Source organism: Agelaius tricolor, unplaced genomic scaffold (genome assembly GCF_023055355.1).
Source record: "Agelaius tricolor isolate 1412-34295 unplaced genomic scaffold, bAgeTri1.0.p SCAF_1, whole genome shotgun sequence".
NCBI lineage: Eukaryota > Metazoa > Chordata > Aves > Passeriformes > Icteridae > Agelaius > Agelaius tricolor.
The window spans coordinates 9,252,401-9,279,582 of NW_027269261.1; the positions used below are offsets into that span (position 1 = coordinate 9,252,401).

The following is a 27,182-nucleotide window of genomic DNA, read 5'->3' on the forward strand; positions in this document are numbered from 1 at the left end:
GGTGTATTTATAGATTTATCCTTCAGAGTTTGGGAAAGAGAGATTGAAAGAGGAAGAACAAAAAGGACCTGTGGAACTGTTTGATCTTCCAGAGAATACCACAGAGGATGATGGGTATTAATTTTAATTTTGTTTTCAGATGAGAGATATTATATGTTTAATTCTTAGTGGAAATCCCAATCAACACCTGTTTCCAGGATTTCATATGTGTTAGTGTCCTGTGGACACCTTAATTTGTTAGCTTTTTTCAAAGGTTGTTTTACAACAGGAACTGGTTCTTTATCAGTGCATTTAATAAATGCAGGATGATGAAACTTGAGAAGATGTGCTTTTTGATGCGAGTTCAAAATTTTATGATGTAGCTCATTGGAATAAACAATGGAACAAATACATGAGTAGCTTAAAAACCAGCATATCTCCTCTACAAATTGCCATTTATGCAGTAAACTCCCTTTAGTGCTCACTGCCAAAATTCTTACCTGTAAATCAACAGGGACTTTAGTCCAAGAATTCCCAGACTGAGATTTCTTGTGTGCCACCAGCAGCAGCCCTGGCCTCCTAGGCTGAGTTCCTCAGTCCTGCCATTGTCCTGGCTTCTTCAGGCATGTCTTTTTTGCCTTTTTTTAGCTTTTGTTCAAGGTTTTGCTTTAATATTTTTCCAGAATTTCCAGATATTTGGCAGCCTGACTGGGGCCATATATGCATAATGCATCTTGCTGGACTGTCCTGTATTTAGAAAATCTAGATGCTTCTAAAATAAGGGCAGATCCCTTTGAAGACTTTCTCTGGTGCATCAGGAGAGTGTAAGGTGGATGCAGAGCATGTTCTGAGGTCACCTGCATTGTGTTCATCAAGGTGCATCCTGAAGTGTTGGATTTACTGCTCAGTGGGCATGAGAGCATCTGGAATCCAACAGACAGAAATCCAGGTATCCCAGAGGTACCTCAGTGATACCTGTGCCCTTCAGATTCACTGAACCTCGTCCCTGTGACCTTTCAGTGGGCTCATGTACAATTTTCACACTTAACAAAACTGTCTGAAATAGTCTTTTTTACTTGAAGAAAACTCAGTACTGGTGGAACTTTGTGCTGTTTAACATTTCATCTTACAAGATTAGGAGGGTGGTTGATTGGTGAATGTTTTTAATGAGTTGAATTAAAAGATATTGTGAATAAAAAGCTGTTAAAGCCAGCTCACCTGACTGGTCTTTTCTCCACTTTTGCAGGATTTACAGGGAAAAGCTGCGGGAGTACCAGTTCAAGCGACTGAAATACTTCTATGCAGTTGTGGAATGTGATTCTCCTGAAACAGCCAATAAAATTTATGAGGAGTGTGATGGACTGGAATTTGAAAGTAGCTGTTCTTTCATAGACCTGAGGTAACTCCACTGGTGATATTTTTGCACATTGGGCCAAAGAGGGTGAATTAAAGGCAGTTTATAATAATTCAGAGTAAATATTACTTTATTCTGTAACCAAAATGAGATATGAAGATAAATTATGCATCAGTGAGTTGTTAGGTTTCCCTTTGATTCCTCTTTCTTCTTTATAACCATTTTTATTGTAATATGGGAAGTTGAAGAGGATCTCTGCATAGAGAGTCTGTTTTCAGAGAAGCCAGATAAAAAAAGTTCTGATTACATCTTCAAGCTTTTGGTACAATTAAGTAAAGTGATAGGATTCAGAAAACCAAACTTTTTCCTTTTTCTCTCCCCAAGAGTCCATAAGTGGATCATTTTTCTGATTCCTTACCACCAGGCAAGATTATTGCTGCTGTTGTTACAAAGCTGCAATAGATATGTTAGTCCTTGTGAATGAGCTGGATGCTCTGAAATTTCAAAAGTCACGTTTGGGAAGGAAAGGATTTAAAATTATGGTTTGGTTTATTGTTAGTATTTCCTTTTGTTGCAAAAGCCCCCTTTCATTCTGAGCAGAAAAGTTACTAAATCACAAAAAGTTGTGACAAAAGCCTGTTTGTCTGCTGGGGCCTCTGTTATGGGCACCCTTGGAAGTCAGTGAAAGTTAAAGGTTTTTTGCTTTGGATCATATTCTAGAGAAACTCAGTTAATTTGCTTTGAACCATTTTGGAGAAGACATCTTTGCTAAGGGATCATGTAACTTTTCATAATTTTAAACACTGTTAATACTTTACAACAAACTCAATTGTTTGAAAATCTCCAGTGATTTTGCTAATCTTCTGCTTTGTTAAATTTTAATGTTGAATACTGTTTATCACATTACATTTGCAGGGATTTAAAAAAATCACAAGTAATTTTCAAGTAGTATAGCAAAGGTTTTGGGATTTTTTAAACTAAGTTCTTCAATTGCTACTTGTTAATTTTTGTTTTCCTTACTAATTATAATTTTCAAGATGTACCAAGCTTTCCTAAAAGGTTTGGAATTTCTTATTCATCTGTTTCCAAATCCTGTTTCATTCACTTTTTTCTTTTTAATTTTTAATATTAAACTTTCTGAGAAGATCATTCTTAAAACAAAACCACCAAAAAAGGCACCTGTGACCCTTTTTATACCAGACTGAAAACAGAAATACTTCCCAAAGAGGGTGTTGTTATACACTGAAAACCTGTGGAACAGATCTGCAGAAGCCAGGCAATAAATCTTACATGTGTGGAGTACTTGTCCATATCTTTTGTTCCCTTCTCAGGCTGACCCCCTTTTTATTTTAGCTAATTCTTCCATGCTGATGTACCATACTCAGGAAAGCTTAGGCTGTTTATACTATGCAATTTCCCAGTGTATTTGAAGAATAACATGTTTTCTTTGCCTTCAAGATTTATTCCAGATAATGTTACATTTGATGATAAGCCAAAAGATGTAGCCTCAGAAGTGAACATAGCTGCTTATAAGCCAAAGTACTTCACATCTGCTGCTATGGGAACATCAAAGGTATCTTTACAGTGTTTTTGTAATGCTTTTCTTATTTGTTTAGTTTTGCTGTCAGCTTATGAATGATATATGTACTGGGGAAAAGATTCCTTGTTTATCTCCACCATTTCAAAATAAAGACATCAAGCATATTAAAAGATTTAAGTATGCTATGGACCTACAAGTTGCAACCCTGGTTTGGATTTTAAAGGAGATTGTGCTTCTCTTTTACAAATTAAATCCTGAATTTTGACCTCATTATATCTCTGTGACAAGTTGCACATAAAATTGCTTTGTTATTTACAGCGAAATCCTTTAATTTGCCTAAAATGGATGTTAGTGTATAAATCAATAAGAGCTTTTTTGGTAGTAACGCCAGGCTTCAACAGTTGCTTCCCTTCCTTGTAGCAATTCATTCCTACTCTGTCCTGTTGAGAGCCAAAATTTCCATCTGGCCATGAAGTGAAGCAGATTGGAGAAGTGATTAGTTGAGAGAGAAGCACTTTGTGCTGGATCACGTTTCAGTCAGATCAGTTCCATCTTCTGCTCCAGGGCGCAGTTGCACAAACGCTTCCATTGTCTCCATCGAAATCCGTGTGTGATTCCATGTGTGATTCCTGCAGTGAATTGCTGCTGGAAGAGGAAAAGAGAGGGGCTGGTGGCTGCTTCAACTCCAGGATCTGTTGTCACAAAGGAAATTTGGCTCACTGAGGTTTTGTGTTGCAGGACCTGCTGTTACAGAACCATTCAGTGCACGAGATTTCTGCTGTTTTTCTTGTAGCTCAAATTCATTAAAACTGACAGTAGAATAAATTCCAAAATTTATCATTAAATTTGTGTTACTAAATGGTTATTATAGTGAGTTACTGTAGAGAGCATTACTAACAGGTAATTGAATGGAAAGTATCAAGGAAAAATCAAGTATTTCAAGGAAAAATCATTTTCCTTGAAAGAACAATGTTACGGTGTTTAGTTTTAGTGTTCCAGTTCTACAACTGGCATTCTTTCTTTTAAGGTAGATATCACATGGGATGAGACAGATCATGAGCGAGTAACATCACTCAGCAGAACTTTTAACAAAGAGGAGCTGCTTGACATGGATTTCCAAGCTTATTTGGCTTCATCAAGTGAAGAAGAGGAGGAACAGCAGCAAGGTACTTTGGTAATAAATATTGTACACAAAGTCATTAGCTGTAGGGTTTTGAATACAAATTATTTCCATATTTAAGTGTCATATCTATAGAAAATGCTCTGAATATCATCTTCTACAGGGACAGTATTAGTATTATATTTGTTGTATAATGATTGTGCCCCTGAGCAGAATCTTTAAATAGTTCAAACTGGAAGGGACCTTAAAGACCAGCACATCTAGCTCCAACACCCTGCCATTGGCAGGGACACCTTCCACTGGACTACAGTAGCTGCTTTCGGAATAGGAGCTTGCACCTCTGAGTAGAAAATCATTTTCTTGCAATTTGTTTCTTCTCTTACTCCCTTTTTTTCTCTTTTTTCAGGGTATCTTGACATCTCTCTGTCAAATTTGGCAATATCTGCTTTTAACCTGTTCATTTCTGAGATAAATTATAGGCCCATAGAATTTGAAATGTTTCCTTTTCAGAGGAAAAGTCCTAGTTTGAAGTGCAAGGTGGATAATGACTAAATGAACAGGAACATCTTTCAAATGCTTTTTGATTCACAGACTTCTTAAGAATATAAAGATAATTTCATCTAACTTTGTAAGGTGTATGAGTCTTCTGCATATGGAGCAGCAATGTTTAAATTCCTGATTTAAATTGCTTGTTTTCATTCTAAAATTCATCCTGCTCTCAGTAATATATACAGCCTAGATTACAAGGCAAATAAAATTTCTTTAAACCTTAATTAGGTCTTTCAAACAGATGTTAAAATTGATTTATACCGCATTAAAGCAGGTTGCTGCAATCAGAGATGAGCTTGGAGCATGCAAAAAAACATTACAGATTCTTCTGGTTATAGAGTTGGGAAATCTTGTGGCAGCAAACTCTCTCATCTTGGCAGTGATATTGTCCACTTGTTTCTCTCCTCACATGAAAACTCACAAACTGCACTGTAATGCACTTTAGTTTCTCTAGCAATACTTAGTGAAGTCTGTAAAGGGGACCAGGGGATGCAGAGTAGAGCACTTACATCTTCTCTCAGGTACAAGGCTATCAATTTGCTAAAGATAAGCATCTATGATAGGGTGGTGATGAAAGCAAATATTCATGTGAACAACACTTCAGGAATTTTAAAAGAGTAAAGTTCCATTGCTGGGAAGGGAAAAAAAATGACCTTAAATAATCTTACCATGCTAATAAATTTTAAATCTGGAAATATCTAGATTCAAATGATGTTTTGAAAAGTAGGTTGCTAATAGAGGAATTATGTTGTCATGTCTTTAATATGTTCCTGACATTTTATCCATTCACTTATGTGATACAAAACAGGATTCCATCTGTCAGGGTTCCATCCAGCAGAATTATGTGGTGCTATGCACAAATGGGAAAAATCAATGTCAGCTGCTTGAATGGAAATGTAGGAGTCTGATAAGGAGGAAAAAATGTCCTGGACTTCTATTCGTACTTTTCAAACTTATTAAAATGTTTTATTTTTAAAAGGGTTTTTGTTGGCCTGTTCTAACATTTTTTTTCATGGAATTTTTCAACTTAAAATATGTGCACCATGAATGTTAGTATTACTGTTAAACAACAGTCCTGTAACATCAAGGATTTCAGTGACCTAGAATGTTGTGGTTCATAGCACAAAATTTGTCCTTTACATTGCTTCTGAATTTTCTGTTACTTGGGTACATTTACCCCAGTTAGGAAGTGTTTGTGGCATTCATCAAATCCAGCCCATAACTGCTATTTTGACAATGTGGACCAGTGATTTAGTGTATGACATTTTAAATATGCTTCAAATTAAGCATTATGGGGTTTATGTCTAAGCTTTTAATCTGTTTGGGTTTTCTAATCTTTACAAGAGCAACATCTTTTCTGCTCTTCTGCTTTGCACAGCATACAAGCAGTGAAACAGACTCTATGATAAATACTTTTACAGGACTTTTTTTAATTAGCTGGTCTTGATAGAATCATGGAATATCCTGAGTTGGAAGGGACCCATGAGGATCATTGGATCCAAGTTGTGACTCCACAAAGAGAAAACTAAAAGTTAAACCTAAGAGTTGTCCAAACACTGAACACCACCAGGCTTGTAGGAGCTCCATGTAGATCCCTGCTCTCCTCAGTGGGAATCTGAGCAGGAAGCCCAGTCTCCTGTGGTATTTGACTTCCAATATAAGACTCCACAAAGCCAGTAGGTCTTTTGTGCTGCTGTCCTGACACCAGAGGTACACAAGTGCAGTGAAAGGAAGGGAGGGAGGAAATTTTGTTTAAATAATGCTGCTAAATCTTATTTTCAATAATTAAGATTAGATTGAATCAGACTAGTTTTCAAATATTTTTACAACTCTGAAATCTATTTGTTGCAATAAGTCATGACTACTAGTATATAAATTTAAATGCATATATATAGCATTTTATTCGGTAAGGTACAGCCTTTTTCTCTTAAAAATGAACAGTATCCACATGTGTTTATATTTGCTAAAGCTATTACAGAAGGCTAAGAAATGGAGGGTGACAGAAGTAGAACATGTGGTTATTTACTATTGTCTGTGGAAAGAAGCAGCAAGAGGGTTTAGCAGTTTATGAGTTGGCCAAGCCTGGGTGGAATTTCATGGGAATTTCAGAATGCAAATACCACAACCTGATTATTTGCTTTCTGTACAACATCAGAAACTTGATATAACTGATGCAGATGTTGGATACTTTTCCAAAGCATGTTTACAGGAGCTGTTGGGTTTGGTTTGTAATTAAAGGTGCTTGTAAGGCCAAGAAGGGTCATGGCAGCATTCCTCCTAGGAAGTTGATACCAGCTGTTGGAGGTGTCCAGTAACATGAAGAGCACATCTCCCTGTGCTTTTGCAGGCCAGTGAGTCCCTGCTCAGGACTGCCTCTGATTGCCAGAGTGTGTTAACCTTGCCTGAGGTCTGGCTGGCTCAGAGCTGTGCCTGCAGTGGTGCCAGCTCACCTTTGCACTGACAGCTGCTTGAAGGCTGCAGCTACAAACCTCACCTGGTTTGCAAGGGCAGCTTTAGAAACTGCACCCAGTGCACAGCCCTCAATACTTAGACTACACAGACCTGAAGGAAAATGCAAAAAAAATCTAAGAAAAAGCCATAATTCAATGTTTGCATTCATTTACTGTTATCTGTCTGTTTGCATTCTCTTCTTCCAGTATCTTTTCTCCCTGAAAAATCTTATGAAAAGGCATCAACTTTGGTAGGCTTTGAATAAACTTCTTCTTCTTGTATTCTAAATTTGTATTCTAAATTTTTAATTTTTTTTATTATCACTGGGATGAACTAATGGGATTTGCACAAATCCTTGTTCAGGAAGTGCTTAGAATGTGGGGAAAATGGGGTTAAACCCCAGTGTTTTCTTTGACATTATTTTCTGGCTCACAATTGACATCAACACATTGAATTTTTCATAGTGTGCTGTAGTGCAAAAACCTCTACCTCAGACTTGATTCTTGAACAGTGGAGTATAAAGCTTTTTGGTTTTAATTCTCTGGGTCTACATGCATTGTATGTATTTTGGTTTTTATTTTTTATCTATGTGAATTTGAGTAACTACCCTGAATAAAATTGAGACATTTAGGGCAATTTTTTATGGTATGGCCATCAGCATCCAAGTCAGTGGCTGAGTTTTCTGCTTTGCCATTACATCACGGAAATAAAATTCCCCCCCACCTTTAAAATAATTCAGCTTTGCAGCAGACCTCTTGTCAGATGTTATATCTGCTAAAAGTTTTCTACTGTCTTTAGTTTCTAAGGCTGAGTTTTTGAAAAAAAAAATCATTTACTCAGCTATTGCAAGATAATCTCTTCTTAAACTAAGAACATGATCTCCTCACAACCCTGTGATTACAAGAACATGATCTCAGCTAACTCAGCTGCCAGTCACTGATTTAATTTATTGAACCTCTGCATTTGGTTATATTTGGTATTAATGTCATCTTTGAAAAACAAATTGTTGTATTGGAATATTTCTGACCAGCCTCGCTATTTGAACTTCCTTATTTTAAAATATTTTAGCACTTCTATTACTACTTTCTTTTGAAAACAATAAGAATGTGCCTGTATTTTATACTCTAAATTTCATCAGTTTTTGCCTTTTTTCTCCTTCCCAGGTTGATTGTATTTCTCTTGCAGTGCAGCAGTTAATGCCCCAGAACTTTTTGGTTTGTGTGTTTTGTTCAAAAAGCCTTTGAACAAGCTGTTGGCAGAAAGTATTGCTGCCTTAATATCCATCAGAAAGTGGTTCCTGATGTTGTGCAATACAGCTTGATACTTGAAAGCCACTGACAAGGTTATTTGAACTCTGAACAAACTTTGAGAGCAAACTCAGCTCACTTTCCTTTCTTGCAGCTGTTGTCAAATGTGCTTTATTTGCTTACAGAATTAAAAGCTCCTTCAGTTCTTCTGAAGGCAATGTTGAACATTTTTTTTAAAACTGTCAGTTTTGACAGAAGAAATACAAGTTCTGTCTAAATGAGAAAGAATGACAATATGCATTGCCACTTAAATTTCTCTTAGCAAAACAAGTGATAAATACAAACTGGTAGCCTCTTGCCTATCCAGGTTCTAGGGATCCTCTTTTAGCTTCAGGATTTTTTCAGTTCCCATGCAGTACAGCCTCTTCTTTCTCAGGGCACTAGGAATAAGAAGCAACCAAATGTCTTCTTTTTCTACTTGTCTTCAAAACAGAGTTGCCTTTTGCTTTCTGGATGAGCAGATGCTTCCCTCTTAGATCTCAGCTTCTGATGAGGCACATAGAAAAGCAGCTGCAGCTGACTTGTCCCCATGTGCCATGTGAAAGATGAGCCAGCAGGGAACGAGCCTGGCCTGGCTGAACAGAGCTTTGGCTGGAAAGAAGGGTTCATGAACTTTGGGAGAAGGCACAGGCAATTCAGGGGGATTACAAAGGTGTTGGGAGGTTGTGCAGGGAGAAAATAAGAAGGGTTACAGCCAAACTAGGAATTAACCCGATTGCTGCTGTGGAAGACAAAAATAGTCCATATAAATACATTTGCAATAAGAGGAGAGCTAAGGAGGATCTCCATCCTTTACTGGATGTAGGGGGAAGCACTGTGACAAGGAATGAGTGAAAGACTGCAGTACTAATGCCTCCTTTGCCTCAGTCTTTAATGCCAGTTCTCTGGGTACCTGAACTGGGAGCAGAAAGAAGCCCCCTTAATCCAAAGAGAAATGGTCAGTGATCTGCTACACCACAATAGAGACACAAAAGTCTGTGGGGCCAGATGGGCTCCACCCAAGGGTACTGAGGGAGCTGGCAGATGCCATATGCTCTTAGCCACTTGCCATCATTTTTGAGCAGTCCTGGATAATCAGGGAGGTTCCAGCTGACTGGAAGTTAGCAGAGGTAATGCCCATCTACACAAAGGGCTGGTTTTGGAGATTTACATTCCACTCTGCTGGAAGGGACTCTGAAAATAATAATTCTAAAATCCAGTGAAGGATGTGTTTCCAGTGAGTAATTTCCTTTGCAGGACAAATTGTCTTTTGTCTTTTCAGATACTATTTTATTTCATCTAAATAAAAAAGGGAATTCTTCAACTGGCTACTCTGTGGGGTAATAATAGATGAAAATATTTTATATTTTCTTCTGGAAATAATCTGTGTATCTTAGGTTTATTTCATAAAGATTAACTTCAGTTGCTCATTTTCATGAGGCTCTCTGTGATAACTTTGCTCTCTCCTCCTAGATGGTGATGTAGCTCATGAAATGGAAGATGACAAACCGAGGAAAAGCCAAAAAGATGATGAAGAGCAAATTGCCAAGTACAGAGAACTTTTGCAAAGCATCCAAGAAAAAGAGAAAAAACAGGAAGAAAAGGATATAGGAATGGAGATTAAATGGGTTCCAGGTAGGGTTTATTTTTTTTTTTTTCTTTTCCTGCCTTGGCAGATATGCAGTTTGGTCTGCTGACAAGGATATAGTGTAAGGTGCTGAATTTATAGTAGGAGAAACAAACCCTTTTTTCCCCATAAATTGAAATCCATATTGTTTACAGAGAGGGAAATAGAAGAAATAACATGACTGGACTCAGTTCCTCAGCTGTAAGTTTCTTTTTATAGATCATTTTTTGCCAGGATTTTTTGTACTTGCTTTTTGAATTATCACTTTATAGATGTTTTTTAAGTAGAATTCATGTGTTTGCTATAGAGTCATAAAACATACTTACACTTTTAAAAATGAAAATCAGTATGATTTGGAAACATGGTGTATAATTAGAGGAGAGTGGTTTGGAAGTGTTGCTTGCATAATGCTAAAGATGTGGGGGAGCAAAGAGGAAGAAGTCTGACCTTCCAGTGAAACTGCTCTGGAGAAGGCAAGCTATGAGGAATGGCTGAGGAACAGTGACATCCAGATTGACACCTGGAAATCAGTGAAAGGTAACTTAGCCATGTAGCATCCCAGCATAACTCATCTGGAGAGCCGTGCATGAGTGCCTAGTTCTCTTTTTGCTTTGTGACAAAAAGCCACTCAGACTGAATGCTTTCTGTGAGGTGCAGTGAGCCAGTTTAATAGCTCACTACATCCACAGAGGGAAAGGTTTGCACTGTGGCATCAACTTGATCCTGGCCCAGAGCTCATTCTGACTGCCTGTACCAGCCCTGCCACTTGGTACATCTCTGAAAGCCTAATTTTGTTTGCTAAAGTAACAGAACTACTCTGGAAAAGAAAAAATCTGGATATTTTCCACTGAGTTAGCATGTCAAATAGGCAAATGTTCAGAGGGTTAAATGTGCAGCTGAAAGTAGGAAATGACATTCCCTTCTTGGGAGCAGCTATGGCACTGCAGCCTATGTCAGGACACAGCCCTGTTCTGTTACTGCATGGAGCAAGACCAGACACATGCCAGGATCCAGGCCCTTCACTGCTGATGGGTTAATCCCAGCTAGGAATGCATATCTAATGATATGATTTATACAAATATTATTCTGAGTTGTAACTCAGGTAACTTCTGAATAGAAGTTCTGCTTGGTTTGAAATATTCTGGTTTCTGATGGTTCACTGAAACGGACATAACTGAACAGAACAATTTTATTCCTGTTTCTTCATCAGACCTGTATTCAAAAGGATACATGGGCATTAAAAATTGTGTGCTTTCAATCATGCTTTTATAATTTCAATAATTTCTGGCATGAATTCTGTCAAAACCTTTTTGGAAAAGCATGTATCATGCAGCCAGGACAAGAGCTCACTGACACAGTGTTGTACTCCATCTGTCCACAGCATGTCAGTACTTGCATTCACAATGTTGCTCACTCAGTAGTTAATTCATTGTGTCACTGAGCATTCAAGGCCAAGGAGCTTTCATAGATAGGTAGCTTTATAAGACTTCTACAGAGATTTGTTGTTTTGCCACCTTTCAGAGTGAAGATGGAAACCACAGGGGAATCAATTGCTGCTAGGAGTGTGTTTTGTATTTATATATGTTTGTATTTAGGTGTTGTTAAAGTAACTATTTTTTTGTGTTGGTTTTGGAAAACACGTTTGGAGGGTTTTTTGTTTATTATTCATTCTGTTTTTTGAAGAATTTTGAAAATTGTATGAAAGAAGTCCTGTAAATTTATAAAAGTTTGAGCAACTTAATGTGGTAACATGTTCAGGAATCTAAAGTAAGCCATTCATTTTAGGAGATGGAAAATTGTTTTAAGGGAGACCAAAGGAAACTCTTTAGCCTTGCTTGCCCTGAGAGAGCACGAAGTTTTCCAAGAGGCTGTCCTTAAGACTGTACCTTGCATGTTATGAGTAAATTGCATTCACATTTAGTGGCAATGGGGTATTAACTGTAGTAGAGATGGAATCCAGGTCTGTGTTGCATGGGCTCTTGTTTCTTTGCAATGGAACTTGACTTTAGAAAATTTGGTTTGTTACATCCTTACACCTAGTCCAACCCTTTCCCTACTGCAGCTTCTTGTAGGATTCCTAGGACTTTTGCTATGTCCTTATCTCTTTTGAGGGAGGGATGGTAAAAAAACGCAAACAACCAAATAAACCCCCCCATCTTGATGAATTTGACTGATTTTTGTCTAAATTTAGCTGGATGTCCATGCACAGGGTCAGGTTTGTTCATACAATTTTAGGTTCAATGTGCATGTGTGCACAATGAACTTTACATGGCTAGTTTATAGTATTTGATGTTAATTTAGCAACTGTGATTTTACAGTATATGTTAACATTTCCTCATTTCTTACCCTGAAAAATGAGAGGTTTATTGAAGAGCAGAGGTTCTGGAAATCACAGAAGTGATCACTTGCCTTTTTTGGACACTGTTCCCCTCCACAAGGGCAGCAGTGCCACTTCTGGCTATTGGCCCCTGCAATACAGTTTTGTCTAAAACACAAGTCATAAAAGTGAAAATGGGTGTCTTAAATTTGCTTTTGAGTCAAAAAATTCAGCCATTACTTATTTCAGGCAGCATTTGATGAAGAGGTCCTGCACACCTGAAGGGGTTACTCTTTTATATATTTATTTTTGTATTGTGGAGCATAGGCTGTACATGCTGCACAGTAGTTTATAGCTCTGGCAATTTATACATGCTTGAAGCTGTGCTTCCTTATGGGAGGGAGGATAGTTATGTTTTTTTTTTCTTGAACAAATGTGCTCTTTTAAATTTCAAAATCATTTCTGTTTAGTTGGAGCATTCTGGGCATTCACAAATAGTTTTTGTTGTATTCTCTGAAGACTCCTTAATTTTTTTCAGAACTAGATTATGTCTGTTGAAATATTTTTATTATCATGTTCTGCCTTAATGTGCTTGACTTATTGCAAAATCTTTTTCCTGTCCAAATGTTTAATACATGGAAGAATTACAACAGTTAAATCTAGGAAGTTTTTCAGTTGAAAGGCAGATATTTGAATTAATTTAAAATTTTGAGTTTTGGCAGAGTTATTTACACATGGTTATAGAAAGCATACTTTGTCAGTGATTCAGTTATTCTTGAATCAAAATAGTTTTAAATAAACCACCGTGCCAGCAAAAATAAATTAGATGTAGTTCCAACTCTCTTTGGTCTGTTTCTTCTAGGCACAAAATCAGTGTTATATTCAAGCATCCATCTGTTTTCTTAATCATATCTGATTTAAGCAACAATTACTATGAATCCTTATCCAGCTCCCAAAGCTCCCCTTAGAAAGTGAAAAGAGAGAAGACCACAACTGCATTTTCTTGATGATATTCAGCCAAGTTTTTGGGGGCGTTTTTTGAACTTCAAAACTTTTCCTTTGGGAAGAACGAGATGTAAATATTTAGCTAGGCTTAGAGCAAAATTTCAAATTTGTTTTGGTCAGAAGTAGAATAGAAGGCTGTGGTGTCCTTAAAGTACATAGTAAAGCCCAAGTGTACAGTTAGAGGTGATGTTGAGCGCAGAAAGGCTCGTAGGAAATATTTATTTAGACTCCATAGGAAATATTTCCATAGGAAATATTTATTAGACTCCATCTGGGTCACTGCTGAGTGTGTCCCTTCCTGGAGAGGCCTCAGCTCCTGCAGCATGTGCTGAGCTGTGGGGGGCTCACACCTGACAGCTGCTACCTGTGGTGGGTTCTCACAGGCAGTTTTACTGCTTAGCAAAATTTGGCTGACTTGAAATATTTTGTCTTTGGAGGTGACAAATTCTAATGTTATCAGAATACTTCTATTTGCTCTTCCTTTCAGCTACCTGCAACAAGGTGTTTCATTCTTCTGGTGAGGCATTACACACAAGATTAACTTGCTTGTTTAGGTTTCCTGAGAACAGAAATGTACCTTTTTAGCCTCTAATAACAGTGATAGTTGCAGGCTGTTAAACTTCCATGAGTTTTCAGAATTGAGTGTTTGGAGAAGTAAAAATTCTGCCTGCACCCAAATCTTTGTGCCCCACCAGTGTGAACAGAAGTGTGTTTAGGTTTGCTGTAGTATTTACAATATGTTTAATCCTTTACCTGAAGTATGATTTTATTGCATGCTAATATAGATGACCTTTTTCCCCTCTTTCCTTGCCCTCTTTTGTGAAGATTAAATAAAACTATTGATTCATTAATTCGAAATAAAAAATTATGTCAATAAGGGTATATAAGTTAGACCTTTCTATGGCCAGCTAGTATTTCTACCTAAAGTAGACAGTTCCTTTCACTTTCTGGAATCAAAATCCTTTTGACCACTTAAGTACACTCTTATGCTCGGGAAGTGGTCTGGACAGTAGTTTCTAAGCCATTCTAATCTGTGGAGAAACTCTAATGCCTTTCATGAGACTGCCAAATACCACAAGAAAGGGTTGGATTTTCCTCCAAGTTCTTCAGTGCCAGATGGATCAAATGATTCAATTTTCCAGGCAAATAAATCAGAAATACTGTAACTTCCTTTCAGATTTTGGGTCTCTCTTTTGCTGGAGATGTGACATATATATATATTTTTAATTCTGTATTTACTATCTTCAAAGAGAATCTGCAAGGTTGTTACCTGACCAGTAATTTTTTCCATAAAAGTACTACAAAGTATTCAAAGTTATAGTGGTTCAGTTTCAAGGAAGCTGATGACTCTGCTTTCATGGACTTTGAAGATAACCAAATATTTCTTCTTGTATGACAGTTTCTTACTGGCATGTTTTTTAGTCAATCTATGCAAAATCCTTCCTTTCTCGTGGCTCTGATTTGTTTGCTGGTTAAGTACCCAATTTTTGTGGCTGTGACAGTTTGCCACTTACTGTTCATTCTGGCACCTTTCCAGAGTAGTAGAAGGATCCTTTATCTTGTTTTTGCTCCACTCTTTTCCTCCTATGATCCTATGGTTTTAATATGATTTTAGATCTTGTCCACACTTCATATTTCAGACAAGTTGTAACCAGCTCCCCAGCCTTGAAATGATTTTTGGAGTGTCAATGAACTCAAAAACAGAGATTAGTGTTTGCAGTTTTTCAGAAAAAATGTTCTGCCTGCTCTTCTGGGGATGGCTAGAGCTGTCCATGAAAGCTGCCCTGTTTATTCCACCACAATCATTGTTTTCAGTGCCTCCATACTGAGGAGAGCTGGAAGGAATGATGAGGAATGGGGACTTGGCAACTGAGAAATCTGGGAGAAAGAATGGGATCTAGTCTAGGGCATCTGGAGAGGTCTGAGTATGATTTCTAAGCAATAAAACTGGGATGAGGGCTGGGAGAGTAGGATGTGGTTAGGTCAGGGCTGGACTGGTGTGGCAGAAGAGAATGCTGAAGGGAGACCACCAGAAGTAGGACTGGGGAAGACACAATAAATATCAGGCTTGGAGAGTGAAACAGAAACAGGATTCCTACAAATTCCCAAGAAAATTCAGTCATTTTGTGGGAGACAATGTTACCTGTAGGATATCTGATTTATTGCCAAAGTAAAAAACAAAGTTTTAGTGAATGAAACAAGGAATTGCAGGTAGGAGAAAAAGACTTCATTGCCCAGGCTGTTACCTCCTACCAGGAAAGTCAATTCCATTTCTTTGAATGAATTGTGCTCCAGTGTATTGCATTAAAGTCACTTAATCTCCTTAGATCATGAATTCTTTTTTTTGCAAGTGCCCATCTTCTGAAGAGTGGGCTGAACATTTATGAGGTGCATCTGAAATCAGTTTTCATCCTCATAACATCCAAGTGCTCTGTGATGCAATGAATTTTAGAAAAGTATTCTTGATGCGTATGGAACTTTTTACCAAAACTAGAACATTGCTTTTAAATGAAGTGCATATTCTGATTTTAAGTATTCTACATGGGAATGCTTCAGATATTTAATGGATTTATTTTTAAGGTGATGTTCCTCCATCATTGAATACTCTAAATATGCATTCTTATAGAAAACTTCATTCTCTTCTGTTTACAAAAAGCTTAAAGGTTAGGACACACTTGTTTATGCAGATGAAAGTGTTGGGCATGGAAACAGTAGATGTCTGTGCTAAATTACAGAATTTAATGTAAACCTAACTCACACATGCAAACTTAACTGTCTGATCCTGTTAGGCCAGAATTATTAAGAGCCACATGTGTTGCACTTCTATAGGGTTTACTTTTCTAAAATGAAAAATACAGTGTTCAGCAGAGATCCTACAGCATTGTCAGAGCATTGTCACAGAGGCAAAGCTTCAGCAACGTAACTAATTCAGAATTTTAACTAATGATGGTGTGGTGCCTTAAACATAAGGGCTCTGTGTATGTCTGTTGGTTTTATTGTGCATCTGTAGACTGCACAATTGCATGTCTGGAGAGGAGACCTTTCTGAGGAACAGCAGGAGTGCTGGGGATCAGACACCACATAGCCAACACTTCTTCTGATTCTTGTACAGTTTTTACTGAAGGAATGTTTTATTTGGAAAAATACATCCTGTAAAGCAATCTTCTTTATAGAGATGGGTTTTTAAGCAATATTTATGATGTTTGCACAGACTGTTGAATAAAAGCTAGATAGCTCTTTTGCACAGGAGAAAACAGTTCATTAAAAAAAATCAGATTCATCACATTTTTTAAAATATGGCTTTTTTCCTAGGCCTCAAAGAAAGTGCTGAAGAAATGGTCAAAAACAGGTTGGAGGGAAAAGATAACCTGACTCCATGGCAAAAATATCTAGAGAAGAAGAAAGAAAAAAGAATGCTTAAGAAAAAGAGAAAGGTATTTTATATGTTTATATTGGCCATTTGAGGGGGAGTTGTTGTTTCTTTTCTTATTTGTTGTTAATGTTTGATTCAGATAAACAAAATAAATTGTCCAGCTGCCAGTGCTATTTTAAGGTTAGAATATTCAGTGGTCACTCATGTGGAAGTACTGGGAGGACTTCATCAAACCTACAGAGGAAAAGGATATTCATACTGCTGATCATACATATGCTTACACAAAACACCTTTTATCTACTTGTGCTGCTGTAAAGATAAATTAGTCATAATAATAATTGGCTTTAATTTGCATTTTTAATGCATTAGAAATGGTCTTTTTGCTCCTGTGTGCATATCAATTCAAAGTTGTTATGACAATGATAATTGTAGTTGTTATGACAATGATAATTTGGAAATTTTGGGGCTAAAATAATTCAGACTTGTTTCCCAAACCTGTAATAGCAAAGAATTAATAGCTGCAAAGAGCAAGTCAAATTTCAAATTGCAGGAGAAAAAAAAAAAAGCATGTGGCATGCAGAATCTAGATTTTCTAAAGTCTTAAATTACTTCCAGTGTAACTCACATTGCTGAATTACACTTCTAAGAGTAAACTCTACACCTTGAGTTACTCTGTCCATGTCCATTAATTTTAACTGACACTTGATGAGTAAGTTCTTTAAGCTGATAAGTGCTCAAAATGGAGCAAGCAGCACTGTTCAGTAGCAGAACAACTTTCTCTAGCTTGACATGCTTGTCCAGTTTGATAAATTAGGTCAAGGAGCAAGGTGTATGACACACTACTACCAGTAAGAAAATTTGTTCTTTTAAATCTGAACTCCAGCTTTTTGAAGTCTGCAGTGCAAAATGAACTTTCTTACTCAAATTTGTCCCCAAGCATAGCTTTTGTGAAACATAAAGTAAGGACATAACAGTGCTGATCCTGTAATTTTGTTGAAATGGTTGTCTGATGTATCACAGTTTGGGGATATGCCTAATAAAATGTATGAAAGAGGCTTGAAATTGTCAATTTCTATCATTGTCAATGACTATCAGTTTTTACTGTGCTCTGGTTTTTTGATGATCCATGTACAGTATTTCATTTTTCATCTTCATAGCTACTAACAGAATATCTCATTCCAGCAAAACTTAAATAGTTGATTGATTGAAATAGTGTTGAAATAATCAAATGGTGATTGAAATAATGTTTGTGCTTTGTTACAGGCTGCTGCTGAGAGAGAAGAGAGTGAAGATGAACTTCCACCTGATGTTGATCTCAATGACCCCTACTTTGCTGAAGAATTTGAGAAAACAGGTCAGTCAAGACAGGCAACTTCTCGAGTAAATCTGCCCTTTTGTTAAATACTGAGTTTCCAAAACAAAGGCTGGGCTGAGCACAGAGATAGAATGTTCAGAATTAAATGAAGTAGGTGTTATTTGCCTAAAATTGCTATTCCTGTAAAATTATGAGTATTGTAATACATGGAATGGTAAGGAATATTCTCTTGGCTTTCACCAGAGACCATGAGTTATCCAGTTTCTGGGGATGGCTGTTAAAAACAAGCTGCTCCCCTAAGTATTCTGGAGAAAAGAGCTCCATTGCTTTTGAAGTATTTTTATTTAGGAAGATATATATATATATGAGATATATATATGGGATATATATATATATATGAGATATATATATATATATATATGAGATATATATATGGGTCCCTTTGAAGCTTGGGTCAGTTGCAAAAATGTCAAATGTTTTTGCATCATAAACAAAGTTGTCTTTGAGAAGAAATCACTTTTTTCTTAGTCTGATACACATTTTTACTGGAGTACTCTTGGCTGCTAAGAAATCCCAATAATGAAATGTAATATTTTAGAAAATAACTTGCCCAGTTTAGATTTTTAGGATACCATTTTACAAGCTTTTTATTCTGATGTTTAAATTAGCTTTTGCCATAGTAACAGCAAATTTATTTTGAGTGATTTTGCTGAGTAAAATCAATAAAGGTAAGTTTCTGATGTTCCATACTTTTGGGAGCCAGATCCTAAGGGTGGCTCATATTACTGTATGGTAAAAGAAGAAAAATTACATAAAAACAAAAGAAGAAAACAAACATAAAGAAGGTAGCAACTGATTTACTCATATTGCCAGTCTGTTGTTTGGTTGGGGTTTTTTTGAGCATAGTAGTGCAGATCCAAGTTCCATTTAAAAAGGGTAAATTACTTTTAATTTTATACTTTCCAGCACAGGCTTCTGTCCTGAATATTAAAATCTATCTTAGAATAAAATAAATAACTAACCCCCCAAATCTGGATGCTTTTGTACTTAATAATCTGAAATGCAGAGCAGTAGAGTGAGTCCTGTCCATGTTTTAGAAAAAAACACCACAGTCCAAAGTGTCATGCAGTGCTGTTTTCTGCCATGCTTTCAGGGTGTATAGGCTGAAGGAATTAATGGTAAAGATAACCATTCCTTCCACCAAATTGTTTAATTGTTCTTTAATACCAAGATTACCTAGGTACTCTCATATGATGTGTGATGTTCTCTGTGAAATCTCTGAAGAAATGTTTTCTTCTGCATTATGTGAGAAGTTGTGTCCTTAAGGGGCTCAGCAGAGAATGAGCTTATCTGCACATTTTTAAACCTTGTCCATGACATGGAGAATAGACTTTAATGTTTGTGGAGTCTTTGAGGATAGTTAAATACACATAAAAGTTAAGAAAGTGAAGCTTTTGTCTTCAAGATTGCTGATAATTACTGAGATACAGGAGAAAACCAGGACGTGGTTAGCCCTGGGGAAGTTCTAAAGGGACAATACAGTGGCTGGCTGTGAGCCAGTTTACATTTTAATGGAAATTACACAGCACAACTTTGGCATTCACCAAGTTTACCCAGAACAGCCTCTGTCTCATAGTTGGGGTTGCTTTTAAGCACAACTTATCCAGTGAGGGAAAATGGGTTACAGTCATCTTTGAACTTGGCTGTAGTTCTGCCAACTTTGTATTTAGGGTACAGGCAACTTAAATGACCATCATTTTTCACAAGCCTTTCACAATTCCCCTGGAAGATTGAAATTTCACCCTTAAATTGACTGTCAGATTATTTTAGATTATGCTGAAAAAGCATATGACAGGGTTTATTTGCAGACTTACGTGGACCAGTGCAGAAGCTGAGGGTGCAGTAGTGCTGGATTCATTTGTTGGCTGTAACATGCATGGGTCTTGTGTAGCTTGGTTTCTGTCAAAAGCTGAGGCAATTGAAGGGAAGCAAGAGTATAAGGAGATGCTAGACCAAGGGCCTAAAAGCTCTGAGTGCTGTGCAAGGAAAACTAGAATTTATGGGAAGTTCACTGAAGCATATGTTCCTCAGGTATGTCTTTGTTCCTGATAAGCAGGAAATGATTCTTACATTGTGGCTGCTTCACCTTGGGAGAGGCAGGGTAGAACAAATTCTCTGTGCCTGCTGTGCCCAAAAGCTCTCTGTGTGGGGTTCATGGTAGTACTTGCTTTGCACAGTTTTCATGTGACTTTTTAATAGTACCACAGACTAAAATGTCAGATGCTGCAGATACATGAGCCTTGATGATCCATTCTAGAAGCTTGACTCTAGTTTCATATTGTCAAGGAAAAAAAAAAATGGTCATTTTTCATTTTACACTGATGCCCATACTGTTTCAAAAAGCCTTGTAAGACTTGGGTTTGGCTTGGCCAGTTTCACTGTAACTGCATCAGCTTCTATGGGGTCTTAGAAAAGGGAGGCAAAATGATTCTTGTAGCTTAAACTGTTGAAAAATTAATGGCTAAATAGTGTAATTGCTTATTAACATGAGAGCAAGGCCCTGCTTTTGGGGATCACTGAACAGTTTCAGAACACATTAGACCATTAAACATAGTTTCTGTTGAACCTTTGAGGAATTCTCCACACATTATTGTAACTCCTATTAGTTCCAAACCATTAGATGCCTTCTTGTGATCTAATTTATGATGTATGTAGGAACTGATGACTCTTTAAAGCTGGAAGGGAGCAGTATGAGTGCAAGGACTTAAGAGCTTAACAACAAAATCAGAGTATAGCTGTAGAACCTGTACTTGAAAGATAAAAGTAGATGAAAAGATTAATTTACCATGTGTCTTTGCAAGGCTTCTGAGACTGACTCAAGTTTCTGAATAAGGCAGAGGTCTTGTGAGAGAAGTTTTTGATTTGGGGTCAGTTTCTGTGTCTGAAGTCCCAAAGGTCTGATTAGCTTTTACTGCCAGCTGCAAAGTTGTTGATGTGCAAAGTTAATGTTGCAAACAAAATTCTTGAGCTGAGAAAGAGTCAAATGGCAGCTTGAGTGGGAATTACAGCAGAAACTGGACACTTCTTACACTGCCTGGTGGCAGCTACCAATTTAGTTCTGTGTCACACTGATGTAGGTGGGACAAATCTGATTAAAAGCTGGCAGTGGGCTGAAGTGCTAGGAAAAATCTGAGGGATTGCAATCAGTTTGCCATAAGTGTGCAACAAGTGTGTGTGGTGGGGCTACAGAATGTATGTGGGAAGAGGAGGGACTGTAGCAGGAGTATGTTAATAATACAGAAAATGATGCATTTGTGGATTTTCAGGCAGAACCATTTTCAGTATTATATAGATTTTTGAGTCCCAAGGGTGATTTTAGGTCCCAAGCTGGTTTTACTAGCTGCATAGTGAAAGTAAGAAATAAAGGGTTTGCCAATATATTTATTTTCATGGAGAAGAGCTCAGTTTGATACCAACTCCTTGTCAGCCCCATCTGCAGCCACAGAATGCTCTGAAGGCATAAGGATCACTTCTGTGATTCCCCATAGAGTGAAAGAGGAGGGAAGGTGACTTGAATGACTTTCCTTTGGGAAATATGTACAAAGAAAAGAAATTTATTGATCTAACTTCTTATATAATTGTCTCCAATTTTATCTCTGTGCTCCTTTTCTGAAAGTTGGAAAGATTCTATGGTTGTTGGAGGCCTACAGAAGACATTTACTTCTCCCTTCTACACAGTGACTTAAATAGTGTAATTTAGGTAACAATGTGATATCTGAATCTTGATATCCCTGCACATTTTCTGGAACTACTAAATCAATAGTTTAGTTTTTCAGCTGATGACATTGTGCATCAGGATAGTTTATTTTTTCATGGTGGTGGTTTGTTTCTTCTGGAAATCCATTTCCACTTTGGAATCCATGTAGAAATAGTCAAGGGAATAGTCAAGGCAGAAAAAAGCCTTTCTCAAGAAATGCATCCTCTTCCAGAGTATCCTTAGTGATATAACTTGACATGTGTCTGGCATGTCTGTATTCCTAGTCTGAGTACAAACCTGTCCTAACAAAATGAACCCAAATATCTTCCCTAAGAGTACCCCCAGTGGACTGCAGAAAATTGCCTGGGAATGTCATTCCAAGCTCAGAGAGTCAGAGTGTGTGGTTCAGGTCAGGAAACCTTCTGCTTTTCCTGCCTTTTTTTTGATCAAGATCTACAGGCATTCCGAAGAGAATAATTTGATATTGTAGGATTTATAAACAAGTCTGTTTTCATTAGAAGTGAGGTTTGGCTAATGTCTTATGCTGTTACTGTTCATTATGTCTGTCATTAGCAGCACTGTGTATCTGAATGCTAAGGGAGCAGGGGAGCTTCCTCAGAACGATATTCAGTCTGAGCAGAGTCAATCATATTTTAATTTCCACTAGAAAATGCCCTGGGAGTGGTGTGATGTCATGGCTCTGCCTGCACTATTGTGATACTTCCCTCTACAGTAAAACCATGGTTTTACTGTATGGAATGTTGCTGCCTCCTTAAACTGAACAACTATTCAGTGCATTTTTATTGCTTTAAGTCTTCTTGGTTATTCTTAACTTTGCAGCCTTTTTCCACATCTGACATTCAAATACTGAGTGCAAGAAAATGAGATTTACTTAGAAGTTCTAGCTATAGGTAAATGATGCCCTCATGCATAAGCTCGGATAAATCAGTTCATGCCCTGCATTTGCATTAGGTTTAAAGAAGAAGCCAGAATCAGTAGAAAGTACCTCAGAAGATGAAGATGAAGTTGAAAAACAGAAGGTAAAGTGATGTAAAATGTTGCATTGCATGAATTCTGCAAGTATTTGGTGTGTGTTTGTGAGTGGAACTGCAGAATTTCATAGGATGGCAGTAAAATAAAACTAGACTATTTTAATAGTGAGAGCTTTTGGAACAAAAGCTTCCAAGAAGTTTGTGTGTTGGGCAGTGCCAAGTTTTTATTTTTTTAACATCAGTATTGTATGAACTGTTTGTGAGTTCAAACCTTGTCCTGTCTATTTTTGTCCTTGAAGATTGAGTTATTTGCTATTTTGTGTTTTCTTTTTATCCTTTCTCAGCACAAGTTAACTAAAGGAATTACTTAAATCCAGATATGTTAATTTTTATTTTGCTATATGAATACCAGCATTAAATTGTATCCATCAGTTATTTCTAAGTACTGGGGTACAATTTTCAGATGAGATTATTACTGTGTTTGAAAATTGAATATGCATATTTGCATTCATTTTATATCTAATAAGAAGGAAATCAATTTGTATTAATACTATACCTCAAAATGATAAAAGAATGTTTTTATGGGTGAAATAATACTGCTCTGATGACCCTATTTCAACTTATTTAAATAAATGTAGACTCATACAGGCTTTATTAATGACATGCTGAATTTTTTCATAGAAAAGTTTCATTGTATATGTGGACTTTTTTATTTTGTAACAGGCTGAAATGGCCCTACTGATGATGGATGATGAGGATGACACCAGAAAACATTTTAATTATAAAAAGATTGTAGAACAACAGAATCTGAGCAAGAAGAAAAAGAAACTTCTTATGAAAAGGAAAGAATTACTAGAAGATGACTTCCAGGTAATTGTGAACTTCTTGACTTTGTGACTGGAGCAGTTCCAGCAATCTCATGAGCTGTGACTTCTGAAGCAGTTCATGTTTTATTAGGCTTAAAAGCTTTGCTGTCATGGGAAAAGTTCACCTAAAATAAATGCTTCTTTACTCCATTCAGGTTAATGTTGCTGATACAAGATTCCAAGCCATGTTTACTTCTCCCCTGTTTAATTTGGATCCTTCAGATCCAAATTTCAAAAAGACAAAAGCAGTAGAAAAGATCCTGGAAGAGAAAGCTCGCCGAAGAGAAGAAAAGGAGCAAGATCTGAAGGAGGCAAACAAGGGCCTGGAGAAGAAGATGGCAAAGAAAGGAGAGGTTGCCAAGAAAGCCATAGATCCTGCCCTGTCAATGCTAATCAAGTCTGTCAAACATAAAACTGAAGAGTTTCAGGCACGGAAAAAGCAGAAATTCAAATAACTGAACTCTGATTTTACTCAGCCATTACTTTAGTCCAAGCCCTGCTAACTGGAGACATCTGTTCAAGTTACTGTGACCTGCTCTAATTCCTGTCCACCCAAAATGTCCTGAAAATTCATTAACTATGTTGGTGAATTGTGAAGTGTTCAGACTAACAGTCACTCTTTTCTTATAGTCACTCTTTTCTTTTCCACAACAAATACTGTTTTGCACATATGTAAGGAAATGATGGTTTTGGGGTGGTTTGGTTTGTATCATGTCATCTCTTAAAAATAATAGAAGTGCTGAAGATGGCTAAAAACCATCATAATTATGGGTTTATCTATAAATAATAAAAACTATTCTGCAGAGGTTTATTGCTGAAACTAAGTGGTTTTAAAGTCTTTAATCCCACAGAAGTCTGTAAAACATACCTGTCCTGATAAAGAAGGTAATAATATAACTACAAATGGAAGAAATTTTGTATACAAGTTTTTTGTAGATTTTTAAAATATTGCATAAATGCTCTATTAATTTCTCCTTTAAATACTTGAAGGTCATAGAACTAATTCATGGAAATATTGCCATTTAGAAGTATTTCATTAACATCTTTTTGAAATAAATATTTTAAATTGGCCCAAAAGAATTTTGTGTACTAGCTGTGTTTTTTTTCTTTCACACCTAAATGAAATTAGATCAAAATAAACTTTTTCTTATTGTTATTACATTTCCATGAATATAATACTTATACAAAGTCTTCCAGCATTGCAAGTGTTAAAAAAAAGGGGGGGTGGGGAGGGGGAAAGGAAAAAAATCAAAGGCACATCTTGACGATCCAATTTTAGAAAACATGTTGTTTCACCCCACTACTATTTCTATAAACTATGCCTTATGTACTTAAAGATTTTGTTATACTGACAAACAGCTAAATAAAGATTATATCTGAATACTTGTGATCAGTGCAAAAACTAATACATATAATGCACAAGCCAAGATCCTGTTGCAGTCCTCTTTTTTTTAACAACACCCTCCTTTTCTCTCAAATCAGTCTGTCCTACTTCAAGTTGCCATCTGAGAAGAAGAAAAGTACTTTGAGGAATCTCCTTGGTTCAGTTCAGCACTGTCAAGAATAACAAGGGCTTGAAATGAAACAAAAAAAAAAAAAGAAAGGCAACTTGGATTTGGACTTCAGGTTAAAATCTGTGAAAGAAATCCAAAGATTTCCTGAGGGTTTGTGGAGTGCGTGTTATTTCCTTGTAGTTTTGTCCAACAGAATAGGAAGCACCTGGTAATGTGGAAGACAAAAGCTGCTCTCCAAAAGCCACATAGTTTTGTGTGCCAAAAACTTGTGTTGAAAAAGACTTGCATTTGTTCCTGACATATTTTGAGTTGTTAAAAAAAAGTAAGGCTGGTCTTTGGAAAAAGAAGTCAATGATACAAAAGTGGAAGCACATTTTTATTGGGAAAAAAGCCATAGAAAGGTTTTCTGTGACTATTAGGCAGGAGCCTTCTGAGTTCCTGGGGGAGATCCTGTGTAGGGCAATGAGGATGTGGTGGAGATGGAATAAAGTCTGGGGGTGAAAAAGTTTAGTTTCCAGATGTCCCTAATGTCCCTATCCACAGCAGGGGGTTTGGATTAGATGTTCTTTAAAAGCTCCATCCAGCACAAACCATTCCATGGTTCTATGATCCTTTGTGTGGCTCTCACCAGTGCAGTGCAAGTTCCTGCTAATGTTTGATACATTAAATTAATGTAATAAACAGTATAACCTGTGTTCACCACAAACGTGAAAGCAAATGACACTTCTCTTGATGAAAGCAGTCTGTTAAGAGTTATTATTTGTTGCAAAATGGATTTTGGCTAGTGGATGAAACTGGTGTTATTAGGAAGCCCTATAGTAAGTGCTGCATGTGAAAAAGGCATATATGTGTTATGTTAGAAATTTATGTTGTATTAATTTTATTAAGTAGTTAATAGTAGTTAAGTGTTAAATATAGTTTTAGGTTTTAACATAATGTTAAAATAGAAACTATGCTGTGTAAGATACTTCTTTGAAAGAGAGGACTCACATTGAGATAGCAGCCACAGGACACCTAAATCTTTCAGAGAAAGAGAATTTATTGCTCCATTATCAGAAGAAACTAACTTCTTCCTACCTCATTCAGTCCTGAAGACTCAGTCAGGGTTCAGAGGAAGAAGCTGACACTGACCAGACAGAATCCTGTGTTTGAATGGAATTCATGCATCATGGATGAGGTGTATGAATCTGCAACAGGCTGTTGCTTTTAAGGGTTAATCCTCTGTTAATGTGTGCCCTTCTTCAGGCTTATTTTGCCCAGAAAGAGGTACCCGGACTGTCCATAACTCTTTGTTTTTATTGTCTTGTATTGTCCTAATTGTCCAAATTTCTATTACTCTAATTTCATTATTATTTTTATAACCATTTTATTACTATTAAACATTTAAAATTTTAAAAACAAGAGTTTGGCGTTTTTCACACTGCAGAAATATAATTTGTCTAAATTCCCTTTAAAAACTTAAGTCTGGCAGGCGAGCTCCCACCGGCTGCCGGCTGGAAAGGAAGTCCACAGCCAACAGGGCAGCTCAGGGCTCCGATGGCAGCGCCATGAGGTGGCCCATGCACACGCTCTCCGTGTGATGTCATGGGTCACTGCGGGTGACATCATGGGCCAGAATGAAATTGGTGCTATTAGGAAGTCCTATGGTAAGTACTTCAGAAATATAATTTGTCAAAATTCCCTTTAAAACTCAAGTCTGGCAGGAGAGCTGCTGCTTTGTTCCCAGCTGCTGGCTGGGAATGAAGCCCAGGGCCCACAGCGCAGCTCAGGGCCCTGATGGCAGCACCATGAGGCAGCTGCACACAGGCTCTCCGCATGACGTCATGGGCTGCTGAGGGTGATGTCATGGGCCAATATGAGATTGCTGTTATTAGGAAGTCCTATAGTAAGTGCTGCAGAAATAGAATTTGTCAAAATTTCCTTTAAAAACTCAAGTCTGGTGGGCGAGTTTTCGCCGGCTGCCAGCTGGCAATGAAGTGCGTGGCCCATGGGCAGTGCCATGAGGCGGCCCACGCACAGGCTCTCCACATGACGTCATGGGCCACAGTGGGTGATGTCACGGGCCAGAATGACATTGATGTTACTAGGAAGTCCTATAGTAAGTGCTGCAGAAACAGAATTTGTCAAAATTTCCTTT

The 27,182-nt window shown here is 37.3% G+C and overlaps 1 protein-coding gene across 2 annotated transcripts in view; it reads left to right on the forward strand.

The window, feature by feature from the left end:
• Positions 1–24,958, forward strand: part of ESF1 (ESF1 nucleolar pre-rRNA processing protein homolog) — a 31,037-nt gene extending 6,079 nt beyond the window's left edge. For both annotated transcript variants that reach the window (XM_071422285.1, XM_071422294.1), the window contains exons 5-14: positions 14–114; positions 1,226–1,378; positions 2,792–2,906; positions 3,901–4,039; positions 9,753–9,914; positions 16,541–16,662; positions 17,865–17,955; positions 22,646–22,713; positions 23,389–23,535; positions 23,687–24,958. In XM_071422285.1, the coding sequence (XP_071278386.1) occupies positions 14–114; positions 1,226–1,378; positions 2,792–2,906; positions 3,901–4,039; positions 9,753–9,914; positions 16,541–16,662; positions 17,865–17,955; positions 22,646–22,713; positions 23,389–23,535; positions 23,687–23,986 (1,398 nt within the window). In that variant the 3' untranslated portion in view covers positions 23,987–24,958. The remainder of the gene's footprint in view (positions 1–13; positions 115–1,225; positions 1,379–2,791; positions 2,907–3,900; positions 4,040–9,752; positions 9,915–16,540; positions 16,663–17,864; positions 17,956–22,645; positions 22,714–23,388; positions 23,536–23,686) is intronic.
• Positions 24,959–27,182: the final 2,224 nt, after the last annotated feature.